The following is a 15,824-nucleotide window of genomic DNA, read 5'->3' on the forward strand; positions in this document are numbered from 1 at the left end:
GTCCTTGTATGCATGGCTCCATCCCTGTCCTTGTATGCATAGCCCCATCCCTGTCCTTGTATGCATGGCTCCATCCCTGTCCTTGTATGCATAGCCCCATCCCTGTCCTTGTATGCATGGCTCCATCCCTGTCCTTGTATGCATAGCCCCATCCCTGTCCTTGTATGCATAGCCCCATCCCTGTCCTTGTATGCATAGCCCCATCCCTGTCCTTGTATGCATGGCTCCATCCCAGTCCTTGTATGCATAGCCCCATCCCTGTCCTTGTATGCATGGCTCCATCCCTGTCCTTGTATGCATAGCCCCATCCCTGTCCTTGTATGCATGGCTCCATCCCTGTCCTTGTATGCATAGCCCCATCCCTGTCCTTGTATGCATAGCCCCATCCCTGTCCTTGTATGCATGGCTCCATCCCAGTCCTTGTATGCATAGCCCCATCCCTGTCCTTGTATGCATGGCTCCATCCCTGTCCTTGTATGCATAGCCCCATCCCTATCCTTGTATGTATGGCTCCATCCCTGTCCTTGCATGCATAGCCCCATCCCTGTCCTTGTATGCACGGCCCCATCCCTGTCCTTGTATGCATGGCCCCATCCCTGTCCTTGTATACACGGCTCCATCCCTATCCTTCTATGCATGGCCCCGTGCCTATTCTTGTATGCATGGCCCCATCCCTGTCCTTGTATGCACGGCCCCATCCCTGTCCTTGTATGCACGGCTCCATCCCTATCCTTCTATGCACGGCCCCGTGCCTATTCTTGTATGCATGGTCCCATCCTTGTCCTTGTATGCACGGCCCCATCCCTATCCTCCTATGCACGGCCCCGTGCCTATTCTTGTATGCATGGCCCCATCCCTGTCCTTGCATGCATGGCCCCATCCCTATCCTCCTATGCACGGCCCCGTGCCTATTCTTGTATGCACGGCCTCATCCCTATCTTGTATGCATGGCTCCATCCCTATCCTTGTATGCATGGCCGCATCCCTATTCTTGTATGCACGACCCCATCCCTATCCCTGTATGCATGGCTCCATCCCTGTCCTTATACACTCCCTGACAGAAGCTATGTCACTTATCAATGTTATGTAAATAAAAGCTTATAACCTGAAGTTAAATTCATCCATTGGTTGTATAAATTATTCTTTTGAAAGCTGAAACCCTCCGTAATGTGGTTTAGGTTAAGAAAATAAATTGGCATCAATGCAGAAATATTGATCAGTTAATGGACACAGAATGGTCAGATTTTGGCAAGACAAAAGATTTGTCGCCTGGTCATTAAATGCACCCAATCCTAGTTTACATCCTCACCTGTGATCAGTAAATGATCGGTTAATTAGTGTGAGTGTATAAAAGCACCCCAGACCTTCAGTTGAACTGCAACTTGAGCTCTGACATCATGCCAAAAATCCACCCTGCGACCAAAGCCTGGATTATCAAGAGGCTGAAGACCAGATCCACTGCAGAGGTGGCTGGCACCTTTAATGTGTCTCAGCGTCAAGTACAAAGAATTAAAAGAAGATGTGAAGAGACTGGAGATGTGTTTGACAAGCCCAGGTCCGGCAGACCCCGCAAGACAACTGCTCAGGAGGAACGTTTGTTGGTTAGAAAATCCAAAGCAAGCCCTCTTCCACTGCAGCAGAGCTCCAACAGATCTGGTCAACTCAAGTCCCTGTGTCAACTAGAACAGTTTGTAGGATCCTGTCTCGAAATGGCCTCCATGGTCGAATCAGTGCCCAGAAGCCAGCACTAAACAAAAGGCAAATAAAAAAAAGCGTGGCACTTGCAAAGTCCCACAGCCTGCTAAACAGATGGACGCTGGAAAAGTGGCAGAAGGTGGATTTCTTCATGTGATGAATCTTCAGTAGAATTACACCACAGCCGCCGTAAATACTGCAGAGACCTACTGGAGCCTGTATGGATCCAAAATACACCCAGAAAACAGTTAAATTTGGTGGTGGAAAGATCATGGTCTGGGGTTACATTCAGTATGGGGGCGTGCAAAACATTTGCAAGGTGCAGGGCAATATCAATAGCCTAAAATATCAAGAAGTATTAGCTACCTCTTATATTCCAAATCATAAAAGGGGTCAAATTCTGCAGCAGGATGGTACTCCATCTCATACATCCATCTCTACAACAACGTTCCTCCAGGCAAAGAAGATGAAGGTGCTCAAGGACTGGCCAGCCCAGTCACCAGACATGAACAACATTGAGCATGTTTGGGGTAGGATGAAAGAGGAAGCTTGGAAGACAAAACCAAAGAATCTAGATGAACTCTGGGAGGCGTGAAAGACTGCATTCTTTGCTATTCCTGATGACTTCATTAATAAATTGTATGAATCATTGTTGAACCGCATGGATGCAGTCCTCCAAGCTCATGGAAGTCACACAAAATATTATATATGACTCTAATATCACAACTTCATTCACCAATGTTATGCAACTTATATTTGTATTTTAAGTTAATTATTTGTTTGAATATCACATTACTTTCTGTGGGAGACAAAACTTTTGTCTTGCCAAAATCTGACCATTCTGTGTCCATTAACTGATCAATATTTCTGCATTGATGCCAATTTATTTTCTTAACCTAAACCACATTTCGGAGGGTTTCAGCTTTCAATAGAATAATTTATACAATCAATGGATGAATTTAACGTCAGGTCAGCTTTTATTAACATAACATGGATAAGCGACATAACTTTTGTCAGAGAGTGTATGCATGGCCCCATCCCTATCCTTGTATGCACGGCTCCATCCCTATCCTTGTATGCACGGCCCCATCCATATCCTTGTATGCAAGGCCCCATCCCTATCTTTGTATGCACGGCCCCATCCTTATCCTTGTATGCACGTCCCCATCCCTATCCTTGTATGCACGGCCCCATCCCTATCCTTGTACGCATGGCCCCATCCTTATCTTGTATGATTGGCCCCCATCAAAAACATAAAAAAAATAATCCATTACACTTACCTTCCTGGCGTGCCCTTGCATCGTCTTGTTTCGGTGCCAGCAGCTGCTTTATGCGTCTAAGCAGCGCATGGCAGGGATGTCATGTGCTGCTCACAAGCAAAACACAGCTGCCGGAATACTCACCACTCCCCACGCTGGAACTATGTGCATGGAGGGCAGTGAGTATTCATTGCTATTAAGTAGCGTGCACAGTGTCAGCCGCCGGGCGGTCACGTGTGCCACTACGTAAGAGAATTGAGTTTTCACCTCTCTCCATGTCTACATTTATGTTCCAGAAATAAACTTGAATATTTTAATCCACTTACCGAGTGCCGGATATCCTTTCACCATTTTTAAAATGTAGTTTCCATTTCTTCACAACTTGCATATCATTAGTATGTCTATACATCCCACGATTTACAGAATTCCACAACTTTTCCTTTTTGGTGATACAAATGTAGTGTCTATAGATTATAGTATTATATATATGTGGGCTTGGGAAACGGCTCCCTTCTCCCCGCTTGGTACCACCTACACCACGCCGTACAAAGCTTCTATGTGTGTGTTGCAGGAGACACTTTTCGCTGGTGAGTGATTTGCACGGAGTTGTTCTCCTTAAAACCCAACAGGCTGGTGAGTGCGGCCCACAGCGTCCTCTATAGTATAAACAATTAGGAATCAAGCCCCCTTTATTGGCCCACATATATAGATGCCACAGTGGGCCACATGTTCATCCACAAGGTGGGAGCATCTCAGTAACAGATCAACACGTGAAACATTTAGTCAAGTTAGTGTAACCTCCCTGTGTCTTCAAGGCGGCACCAATTCTTCTAGGTGCACTTGTACTTGCACACAGTTTTTGAAGGAATTTAGCAGGGAGGTTGTTCCAAACATCTTGGTGAACTAACCAGAGATCTTTGGTGGATGTAGCTCTGTGCAAATCTTACTGTCTCTTCATGGCACTGCTGGACATCTCCTGGTTTTGAAGAGAAGTAAGCATGCTCATAGATTGTAAGCTTGCGAGCAGGGCCCTCATTCCTCTTGGTATCTGTTTTGGTCTGTGTTTATTGTTATGCTGTAATGTCTATTGTCTGTACAAGTCCCCTCTATAATGTAAAGTGCTGCGGAATACGTTGGCGCTATATATATATAAAATTATTATTTATTATTATGATGTGTTTTACATCTGCTGCACTAAGTTTCCTTGGCCAAGGTCTGCGGTCCTCAACATTGCCCACTTCTTTGTGCCTTCAAATGCTGAGGAACACAGGCAGATACTTATCCATCATGCAATACCGTAAAGGAGGCATCTGATTGGCTCCAAATTTATTCCGCAGAAGGACAACAAGCTAAAACATACAGCCAATATCACTAACAACGGTTTTCAGAGGAAAGAAGAACAAGGAGCCCTGGAAGTGAGGATATGGCCTCCACATAGTCCTGACCTCAACCTCATCAAGACTGTCTCAGACAAAAGGCTTTTAGGAAGCCTAAAAGATCTGTGGTCAGCTCTCCAAGATTTTGGAACAACCTTACTGATGTAAGAAAAAAAAGTAAAGTCAGTACAATGGAGCCTCCAGACAATATTTCTCCAAATGCTATAAAAAAAAAACCCTAGAGATAAAATTACAATATGGCCTACTGCTAACATTTCTGGTCCTTCTTACATCATAGTTACAATAGTTGGAAATATAATATACGGATTATTTTAATATATGATTATCACCTTACCAGAATGTATCTTTTTGTGTTTAGTGAGGTGATCATGGCGAATGAACGTCTTCCCACATTCATCACACTCATAGCGTTTATCGTCATGATGGACACGAAGATGGAGTCTATGAGACAGGGACATGGGGTTTTTGGCTGGCTTCAATATAAAACCAATCTCTTAAACACACGATGGTTAGGCCATGCTCACACGTGACGGGATTTTTCTTTATAGGCAAATCCACTGTGGAATTGAATGAGGCTAATCTGCAGCGTCTCCATGCTGAAAGCACAGCCCCGGAGAACTAGAGCACATTACCCCTGAAGCTCAATCACTGCCACAGACTGGGGAGAAGCGTGCTCCTATCACCTGCAATAACTGCAGTGTCAGCAGATCCTGAACGTGTGAACACGGCCTTATAGGTCCAACAGTGGCACTCAACACATCGGCCGATTTCATTACCTGTAGGAACTACCGTGTCGGAAGTTCTGCCCACAGATACTGCAAAGATGTGGCTTTTCCCCACTGTGAATTCTTAGATGCTCCTTTAATGTTGTCCTACAAAAATGTAAGAAAAATTAAACCTCAGTCCCCGTACACTACTGTACATTTATACACATTTCCTGACTTGATTGTAAACATTTTGGAAGTTTTAAGAAATATTTTTCCCCATAATATAATGATGTGCAGCATACGTACTAAGACCTATAAAAAGTAACAGATAATCGTCTAACTCTGCAGAGAGCACGTTTACACCTCAGTAAGCATGTCAGAGACTTACAACGGGCCCCATATGTGACAAACTCTAGAATGCTAGAATGCGACAACATTTCTTTTCTTCATATGGTAAGGTTTTAATACTAGAGGTTAGGACCGGGCCGAATAGGGTCACCGTGACGCGAGGGGATGGCTTGCATGATTTTTTTTTTAATCAAAATTATGCTATCTAAGCACCCTATATAATGTTCATGCACTATTGCTATTTATTTACTTACTGCAGTGTATTCATTTGTTATGTTTTTATCTTGGGTAAACTCTGTTTAAAATATAAAATTATTTAATCCCTTTGGTAAACACCATAAAGAAAAAAAAACTGCCAGCATTAACTTACTTTGGTCACAGCAGCTCCTGTAAAACAAGCAATTAAAAGAATTTGATCCTACAACAGCATCAATAAAAATGTCAGCACTCCATACAAAAAACAAGCTTACACAGCTCCACCGATGGAAAATTAAAACATTTGGGGGTTTCAGACAATGGCTTTTATTTTATACAATATGTCTGTTTTTGAGTTATTTTATCGCATTTGGAATTTTTTGTAACTCTCAAAATTACACCTCTTTATGCTAAAAACAAGGCCTAATGCAGAAAAATATAAAATGTAGTAGTCTTGAAAGAAAATAAAACAAAAGCGCCAAGGCGAAAATCCCCTGCAGCAGGAAGGAGAGGTGCAGAAGCAGAGCAGTCTACACTTCTCAGTACAAGGGACCTCATAACAAAATGTCTAACCCGGTCTGTCCTACATGGAACATACTGCTGGCTGATCTCCACTTCCCGCTTTTTACATTCCTTACCTTTCTCTTACCGATTTTCCACAGATGAAGCACGTCCACTTCCTCTTTCCTCCATGTGTATACTCAATGTGACGCTTTAGATTTCCCGAGTCATTAAATTGATGGCCACAAATATTACAGGGGAAGGGCCCTAAAAGGCAAAGACAATCCATGAAATTGTGCATTTACGGACGTCATTTTTCTGGGCTGGTATTTATTTCCTAAATTCTAAAACAAGAAGGAGATGTCCATTTATGAAGATTTTCTACAGCATTTAATACATGACCACTATACAGACGTGAGGTCCAGAGTACAGGATGTCATACCAGCAGCAAATATACAGCAGGAGTATGGTCTACTGATTGTATGTGATACACAGTCTCTACTCAATCAGTAGACCACACTCCTGCTGTATACTCGCTGCTTGGCCTGTACTCTGGACCCCATTACTGTGTAGGGATTGTGTAAGGATTCCAAGTATAGGACAATAAGCAAGCAGCAAATATACAGGAGAGTGGTCTAACTGCACATGATAAATAATCCCTACACAAACATGGAGTCCTGAGCATAGGACGCCATACAAGAAGGAAATATACAGCGGGTGCGTGGTCTTCTGATTGTATAGGCATAATGTATCACATACTAACATGGGGTCCAGAATATAGGACACAATACAGAGGGAGCATGGTCTTTTGATTGTATAGGTATCATGTATCACATACTAACATAAGGTCCTGAGTATAGGACACCATACAAGCAGCAAATATACAGTAGGAGCGTGGTCTTCTAATAGTATATGACATATGACCCCTACACAAACATGAGGCCCTAAGTATAGGACACCATACAAGCAGCAAATACATAGCAAGAGCTTGGTCTTCTAATAGTATATGATACATGATCCCTCTACAAACATGGAGTCCAGAGTACAGGACACCATACAAGCAGCAAATATACAGCAGGAGCGTGGTCTTCTAATAGTATATATGATCCCTCCACAAACATGGGGTCCTGAGTATAGGACACCACACAAGCAGCAAATATACAGCAGGAGCGTGGTCTTCTAATAGTATATAATATATGATCCCTCTACAAACATGGGGTCCAGAGTACAGGACACCATACAAGCAGCAAATATACAGCAGGAGCGTGGTCTTCTAATAGTAAATAATATATGATCCCTCTACAAACATGGGGTCCTGAGTATAGGACACCATACAAGCAGCGAATATACAGCAGGAGGGTGGTCTTTGATAGTATGTGATACATGATCCCTCTACAAACATGGGGTCCAGAGTATAGGACACCATACAAGCAGCGAATATACAGCAGGAGGGTGGTCTTTGATAGTATGTGATACATGATCCCTCTACAAACATGGGTCCAGAGTATAGGACACCATACAAGGAGATTTTTTTTTTTTTACAATAGATCTTGTAAGCATTGCTTTGAAGTTTGCTGGACGCAGACCGCTTCAGTGCTCCTGCACTCTCCTGACACTGCAGAAGAAATGGTGCAGTGTGTCCAGCATTGGAGCGAGCGCAGTTTATGCCAGTGACCTAATCATGCTGCTTGTCCAAACTGTCATTCCTGAGTGCACCGTCCCCCCTTCCATCACATCCGGCAAGTAGAAAGCTAAGAAGCTCCAGAGACTATACAGCGACTGATGAACATATAACATTTTCCAAGATGCAATTGAGAGAAAGAAGAGCAAACTCAGTTCACACGTTTAGACTGCCTGTAATGCAAAGATGACATTTCTGAGTCCGCCCAAGTATGGCTCTGCCTACACTACCGCTACAAGCTCCATCTAAACCCCGTGTCTCCAATTTTGGCAGGTATGAGAAATTATAGCACTGCATGCATTCCTATTCTACCCATCAGTATGATGGAGACCGCAATGGGTCCTACGGGACCCCATTACTGATGTGTTTGCCCTTCACCTTTCCTGAACTAAGTAAAATTTGTTGTGTTATCAACTGAATACAATGAATGTATACAAAATTATATTGGCACGTTAAAGGGATTGTCCAGCCTTGGTGTACAATTTGCAGTCACTCAATATTACTGCAGACTTGTGAATTCTCGCACCGCAAGCACTGTGGGCAGTGAGGATTCTCCGGACACATGACTGCAAGTTTGTAATTTGCATACTTGCGGTCACATGCCAAATATATGGACGGCATGGCCCCAGTCAATGCATGTGTAGTGAGCGAGCACAGATGCATCTAGTCAGAATGTGGCCGGGAGTATGCAAATCGCACATGACCACCCTCTCACTGCAAGGTTCATAAGCTGCAGTCACATAACTGATGTACTGGACGAATGAGGACGATCCTATGTAAAGCTATGGAATCAGTTCCCAAATCAGTTTCCCTGTGGTGTTTCTACACCACAACACAGATGGAAGGGGGTACTCCTTGCAGTGTGGTACCGTCCCCGCTCTGTCACCCTGCGCTCTCTGTGTGCACCCCGAAGTGGGGTCATCTATTGGGGAAGACGTGACAACAGGCAGCAACAGTCCCGCGCCCTCCCCGTCTGTGATCACATGCAGAGATTCGCCTGGCCGTAGCAGACGTGTGGAGAGAGGACTATATAGAGAGCTCTGCTGACTGTTCCTTCACATGAAGAGACAAGAGGTTTGGGGCTTCCAGTTACCAATCCCCTCATGTCCGAGTACAGTATGAAGTTCTTACCCAGGTGATTCTTTTCTTGATGCTTTAGCCTTTTGAAGCGCGATTTAAACTTTTCATCGCAGTACGTGCATTTGAAGGGCTTGTCCTGCGAGTGCAGAATCATGTGCTCCTGTAAGTGGGGCCGCCGCTTGAACGATTTAGTGCAGATCTAAAAGCAGAAAGGCAAAAACTTGAGAAATTCACAGGGAAGGGAAACCCAAAGCAGGAGAGGCGCAAAGTGTAAAGGATTGGACATACGTGAAAAATCGACTTCACATCTGCTCCTCTGATACAAATGTAACCTACAAAATCCCAATCTGATACTTAAATCATTTCCTTGCTTATAATCCCATTTCTATCATACTGGGGCAGATTTATTATGTAATCAGAGAGCACCGTGATGTAGGGGAAGAGACCCTGATTACAGTGATGTGTCACTTACCCGGCTGTGTGTCGAAGTTACAAGAAAAATCAGTGTTTTATCAGCAGGAGATCATCATTACAGGACAAGGTGTCTTGTGCCTCCTGGTCTAGCAGCACTCCCACCAGTGATTAGCAGCACTCTTACTCTACAATGTACACAGAAAGCTGCCAATCAGTAGTGTGCCAAGGTTATACACAGCTCAGTATTCTGAGCTCTGCTACTTCTACAGCAGAGAAAATTGACAATCACAACTGGTGCCCCCAGTAAACTAAGTAATACATCTCTGGAATCAGGGTCTCTGTCATCATGCTGCTGTCAGATTACATAACAAAAACCTGCTGGCATATTCTATAATGCACCACAATTCTGGCATACATGTCATGCGCCACATTTATTAAGCATTTTCAGCAGTGTTTTCTGTTGCACCAATAAATGTGGCTGCAAAAAACATAAAAAAAAAAATTGCATAAAAAATGTGGTACAGATTTTTACCCAAAGTAAACTACCTAAAAGATTACGGAAGTTTCTCACTCACTTAGTTTATAACTGGGAGACACCACTGTGTGTGCGTTTGGGGGGGGGGGGACGGTACTGTGCAGCATGTAAACACAGGGGTGATCTGTGCTGTTGTTCATGCTGCACATACTGATAGATGAAACAATTAATGATGGATTCCTGTATATTACAGGACAGCCGTTGAAGGAGGCTAGAAGAAATATCAATGGAGGTTAAACCTGTCAAATCATCTTCTCAGTGTGTGGGTTATGAGCTGTGTAGGTAGTGATCCCTGTACCATGGTGAGTGGGGGGTCTTCTGAATTATTCTGTATTTCTACAGAGCCTACCCTGTGGCTTTGCTTCATAGAAGACCAGTCATTTTACAATACATTGCACAACTAAGTAGACTAATAAAAAGTGAAAAACATTTAAAAAAAAAAATTCAAATGTTTAATTGACTTCTTTTTTTCCAAATAAAAATAGCAAAATCTTACAAAAAAACTTATTTGGTGTCGATGCAGTCACATTTGTCCAAATAGAAAAATATTGATCTCCATCTTGAATTTTTTTTTTTTTGCTCAAATGTCATGGACCCTATAATTGCAACAATAAAAATGTAAGCACGGGGCTCGTAAAAAACAAGCCCTCACAGGTCCACCGAAAAATTAAAGGGAATATGTCACTGGGTTTTTGAGAGCAACTGCTTGCTGTAGATTTGATAAAATCACTGTTTTCTCTCCTGCAGATCTGCCAGTTCTGTAAATGATGAGTTCTGTATACACCCCCATCATCACTGTTTGGTAGCTTTCTGTGTACACTGTGCATAGACAGCAAACTACCGGTTGGGGCAGAGTTACCTAGAGCTCAAGAATAGGGATTTTTGTGTGTACTCACCGTAAAATCCTTTTCTCCGAGCCACTCATTGGGGGACACAGGACCATGGGTTATGCTGCTGTCACTAGGAGGCTGACACTAAGCTGAGACAAAAAAAGGTTAGCTCCTCCCCTGCAGTATACACCCTCGTACTGGCTTCCAGACACCCAGTTCAGTGCAAAAGCAGTAGGATAGAAACAATATAACCAGTAACATTAGAATATAACATGTCAAACAAACAGTCAAGATCAAAAAACAAGATCACGAGCCGAAAAAGGCTACCAGGGTGGGTGCTGTGTCCCCCAATGAGTGGCTCGGAGAAAAGGATTTTACGGTGAGTACACACAAAAATCCCTATTTCTCCTTCGCCTCATTGGGGGACACAGGACCATGGGACGTCCCAAAGCAGTCCCTGGGAGGGAAACAATACAACCAAATACCTCCATGTACCAACTGACTACAGGTGCGCAACGGCCGCTTGCAGGATACGCCTGCCAAGGGCCGCGTCCGCAGAGGAGTGGATGTGGACATTGTAATGCTTTGTGAAGGTATGCAGGCTAGACCACGTTGCGGCCTTGCAAACCTGCTCCGCTGTTGCCTGGTGCCGGATGGCCCAGGAAGCACCCATCGACCGAGTGGAATGAGCTCTAATCCCCGCCGGGATAGGACTGCCTCTGACTCGATAGGATTCCTGGATAGCAGATCGAATCCATCTGGCTATCGTGGATTTAGACGCAGCCAAACCCTTTCTGTGACCCTCCGGGAGCACGAAAAGGGCGTCCGATTTTCTGAAGTGAGCCGTTCTGGAGATGTACCTCCTGAGGGCCCTAACCACGTCCAGAGTATGGAGAGCCTTCTCGACTCTATGTTTGGGCTGTGGGCAAAAGGAGGGAAGAATGATGTCCTCATTGAGGTGAAAAGAAGAGACCACCTTTGGAAGAAACGCCGGAGAAGGACGAAGGACTACCTTGTCCTGATGAAAGGCAAGGAAAGGAGCCCGGCAGGATAAAGCGGCGAGCTCTGAAACCCTTCTGATGGACGTCACCGCTACCAGGAAGGCAACCTTCCAAGAGAGGACCGAGAGCGGAACGTCTTGCAGGGGTTCGAACGGAGGTTCCTGAAGGACCCCTAGGACCAAGTTGAGATCCCAGGTCTCCAGCGGCATCCTGTAGGGAGGAACCACATGGGAGACTCCCTGGATGAAAGTCTTGACCTGAAGGTTGGTGGCGATCCTACGCTGGAAAAGCACGGATAACGCTGAGATCTGACCTTTGAGGGAACTCAGGGCCAAACCGGAGTCCAGACCAGCCTGAAGGAAATTCAAGATGCAAGGGATAGAGAAAACGAGAGGAGGGAGACCCCGGAGCCTACACCATGAGAAGAAGGATTTCCAGACGCGGTGGTAGATGGAGGCGGAAGACGCCTTGCGAGCACTTAACATGGTGGGGATGACCTGCTGAGAGAAACCGGCACGAGTTAGAACCCAGGTTTCAACAGCCACGCCGTTAAACGTAGGGCCCCTGAGCTCTGATGGTAAATCGGTCCTTGGCGAAGGAGGTCTGGGCGGTCTGGCAACCGCAAGGGAACGTCGGCTACGAGCTGAACGAGCTCCGCGTACCAAGCGCGACGAGGCCAATCTGGGGCGACCAGAATGACTGGAACTCCCTCCATCTTGATCTTTCGGATCACCATCGGCAGTAAGGGAAGGGGAGGGAACACGTATGGGAGCTGAAAATGATGCCACGGAGAAATCAGCGCGTCCACTCCTATGGCCTGGGGATCCCGAGATCGAGCAATGAAGTTGTGGACCTTGGCGTTCAATCTGGACGCCATCAGATCCACGTCCGGGGTCCCCCAGCGAAGACAGATCTGGTGAAAAACCTCTGGGTGGAGTTCCCACTCCCCCGAGGCAAGGCCCTGGCGGCTCAGGAAGTCCGCCGCCCAATTCTCGACTCCCGGAATGTACACCGCAGAGATGATGGAATGGTTGGTTACGGCCCAACGAAGGATGAGGGAGACTTCCTGCATCGCGGCCCTGCTGCGGGTACCCCCCTGGTGGTTGATGTAAGCCACCGCCGTGACGTTGTCGGATTGGACTCGTACAGGGTGACCTGCGAGCAGGGGGTGAAAGCGACTCAGAGCAAGTCTGATAGCACGAATCTCCAGGATGTTGATGGGAAGTTTGGATTCCCGAACTGTCCAGAGGCCCTGGGCTGAGTGGTGGAGGAACACCGCCCCCCAGCCAAGAAGACTGGCGTCGGTAGTCACCACCAACCAGCGGATCGGGAGGAAGGACTTCCCCCGGAGGAGAGATGGGCCCAGGGTCCACCATACGAGAGATTGTCTGACCCGCGGGGACAGGGGACAAGGGCGGTCGAGAGAAGAGATGCTCCTGTCCCAGTTGTCCAGCAAAGCCTGTTGCAAGGGACGGAGATGGAGTTGAGCAAAAGGAACTGCTTCGATTGCTGCAACCATCTTTCCCAGGATCTTCATGGCGAACCGAATGGTTCGCGGGCGAGGATGACAGAGCGTTTGGGCTCCTTGCTGAAGTGCTTGGGCCTTGGACCGAGGAAGCAAGACCAGCCCCCTCGAAGTGTCCAGGATCATTCCCAGAAAGGAGATCCGACGGGCAGGAACGGGAGAGGACTTGTCCCAGTTGATCAACCAACCTAGGCGCGAAAGAGAATCCAGGGTAATGTGGACGCTTGACTCGCAGGCCTGAAAAGACGGGCCCTTTATGAGGAGATCGTCTAAGTAAGGTAACACGACGACTCCTCGAGAATGAAGGATGGCCATGACAGCCGCCATGACCTTGGTAAATACCCTGGGCGCCGTGGCGAGACCGAAGGGTAAGGCCGTGAACTGGAAGTGATCTTCCAGAATGGCAAAGCGGAGGAACCTCTGATGAGACGGGAAAATCGGGATGTGAAGATAGGCATCCTTGATGTCTATCGAGGCCAGAAATTCCCCTCTTTCCATCGAAGAGATGACCGATCTGAGCGATTCCATCCTGAAGTGCCGGACTCTTACGCACTTGTTCAGGAGCTTCAGATCCAGAATGGGCCGCACTTTTCCGTCTTTCTTTGGCACGACGAAGAGGTTTGAGTAGAAACCTTTGAACCTCTCGTGTTCCGGGACCGGGACAATTACCCCGCTCTGGCGGAGGGTGTGAATGGCGCAAAGAAGGGCGCGAGACTGAGTAGCCGAACTGGGAAGACGAGAGGGGAAAAACCGAGTTGGAGGAGGAGAGGAGAACTCTATCTTGTAGCCGGACGATACCAGATCCCTGACCCATTCGTCGTGCACGACGGAGAGCCAGGCTTGCTGAAAAAAGAGTAGGCGTCCGCCTATTCTGATGGTATCGACTGGCACCGTTCCCGAGTCATTGAGACGGGAATCTGGGAGGTCTGGAACCTCGGGTTCTGGGCTGCCTTGGTTTCCCGCGCCAGGAAGGATTCGGCCTGAAGGAGGGACGAGAGTCTCTGTCATTGCGAGAGGAACGGTCTGATCTGGAAAGCCCGGAGGGATTGGACCAGGCTGGGCTGGTACGAAAAGGCCGAAAACGAAAGAAAGGCTGGCGCTGGAAAACCGCCTTGGGCCTCTGTTGGGGAAGGAACTTGCTCTTTCCCCCTGTGGCGTCGGAAATAAGCTGGTCAAGCTTTTCGCCGAAAAGACGCCCGCTTTGAAAAGGGAGGGAGATCAGAGATTTCTTAGAGGAGGAGTCTGCGCGCCACTCCCTGAGCCAAAGAGCCCTTCTGATAGCAATGGCGTTGGAAGCCGCCGATGCTGCGCAATTCGCCGCATTGAGGGAAGCGAACATCACGTAATCGCTAGTCATGGCTAACTGCTTGGCTAGGTCTGCCATCTCAGACGGGAGGTCCTGTTCATTAATGGATTTCGCTAGAGCATCCGCCCAGGAAACCATAGCCTTGGTCACCCAAGCCGCGGCGAAGGAGGGGGCCAGGGAAGAGCCAGAGGCTTCATACACTGAACGAGCTAGAGAGTCTAGCTGGCGTTCAGTGGGACTCTTAATTGAAGCGCCCTCCGGAACTGAAAGAAGCGTTTTAGAAGCTAGGCGTGAGACCGGCGGATCTACTAAAGGGGGATCCGTCCAGTCCTTCACGAGATCCGCTGAAAAGGGATACTTATATGCCAGGTCCTTCTTACCCGTGAAACGCTTATCTGGATGCTCCCTGTGACGCCTGACTATATCCAGAAAAGCTGGATGAGAGGCAAAAGATTTGTGGGAACGTTTGGATCTGGTAAAAGAGACCGCGTGTTCCGGAGCGGAATTAGCGTCATCATCCACCTTAAGAGTGTGATTGACAGCTACAATGAGGGAGTCAACCGTAGCCCTGAACTCCGGAGCCTCCGGGTCCAATGATACCTCGGACTCATGTTCAGAGTCGTGAACGCTGTGAGCCCCCAAAGAGGGTGAGCGAGAGGTGGAGCTGGCAGAGTCTGAGCGGCGAGGAGAGCGCTCAGGAGAGGTAGTGCGGATCCGTTTTCTGGATGACCGAGCCTCTTTAAGTGGAGAGCGGCCCCTGCTGGCCGACGATTCCCCTGCTATGAAGGGATCTCTTAACGCCTGAAGCGGATTACCCTGAACCCCGGGAGGATTTTGAATGGATTTGATGGCGTTGGCTAAAAAATCCACGGACTGTGTGAGTGAAGCGACCCACGGGGGGGGACTAGGTACGCCAGAGTCGGTGGCGGTGGAGGGCTCCTGGGCACATGGGGCATCGCAGGCTGAGCAGAGGGGAGAACTTTGAGGCTTAGGAAGTGGGGCCTGGCAGGTGGTACATGCAGAAAAAAAGGTCGTATGTACTTTAGGTAGTTTTTTAGACCTTGACTGCGACATGATTCTAATGCAGAAAGAGGCCACAGGGACTATAAACTGGACTGGGAAGCAGAGGGAGACGCTGCAGGGGAGAAACTGACGATGTCTCCTTACCCCGGTCCTGTGTCCCGCTGTCCTGGGAAGCTGAGAAGCCTGAGAGGAAACTGGCTGCACGTGGGCGCAGTGACACCGAGGTGCGTCCGAGCAGGAGCTGCGGCATGTGGAGTGAAGATGGCCGCCGAGATCAGGAAGGAGATCTCGACGGCTGTGAGAAGCGCCAGGAACCAGGGGCGGCGC

General features: G+C 47.3%; 1 protein-coding gene across 1 annotated transcript in view; it reads right to left on the reverse strand.

Annotated features, from left to right (window-relative positions):
- The window catches only part of ZBTB41 (zinc finger and BTB domain containing 41), a 48,238-nt gene that overhangs the window by 8,812 nt on the left and 23,602 nt on the right, over window positions 1–15,824 (reverse strand). The window contains exons 4-7 of the mRNA XM_077277377.1: window positions 8,915–9,062; window positions 6,240–6,369; window positions 5,128–5,223; window positions 4,686–4,792 (exon numbers count right to left, since the gene is read on the reverse strand). Coding sequence (XP_077133492.1) covers window positions 4,686–4,792; window positions 5,128–5,223; window positions 6,240–6,369; window positions 8,915–9,062 — 481 coding nt within the window. The remainder of the gene's footprint in view (window positions 1–4,685; window positions 4,793–5,127; window positions 5,224–6,239; window positions 6,370–8,914; window positions 9,063–15,824) is intronic.

Source organism: Ranitomeya variabilis, chromosome 8, assembly GCF_051348905.1.
Source record: "Ranitomeya variabilis isolate aRanVar5 chromosome 8, aRanVar5.hap1, whole genome shotgun sequence".
Classification (NCBI taxonomy): Eukaryota; Metazoa; Chordata; class Amphibia; order Anura; family Dendrobatidae; genus Ranitomeya; species Ranitomeya variabilis.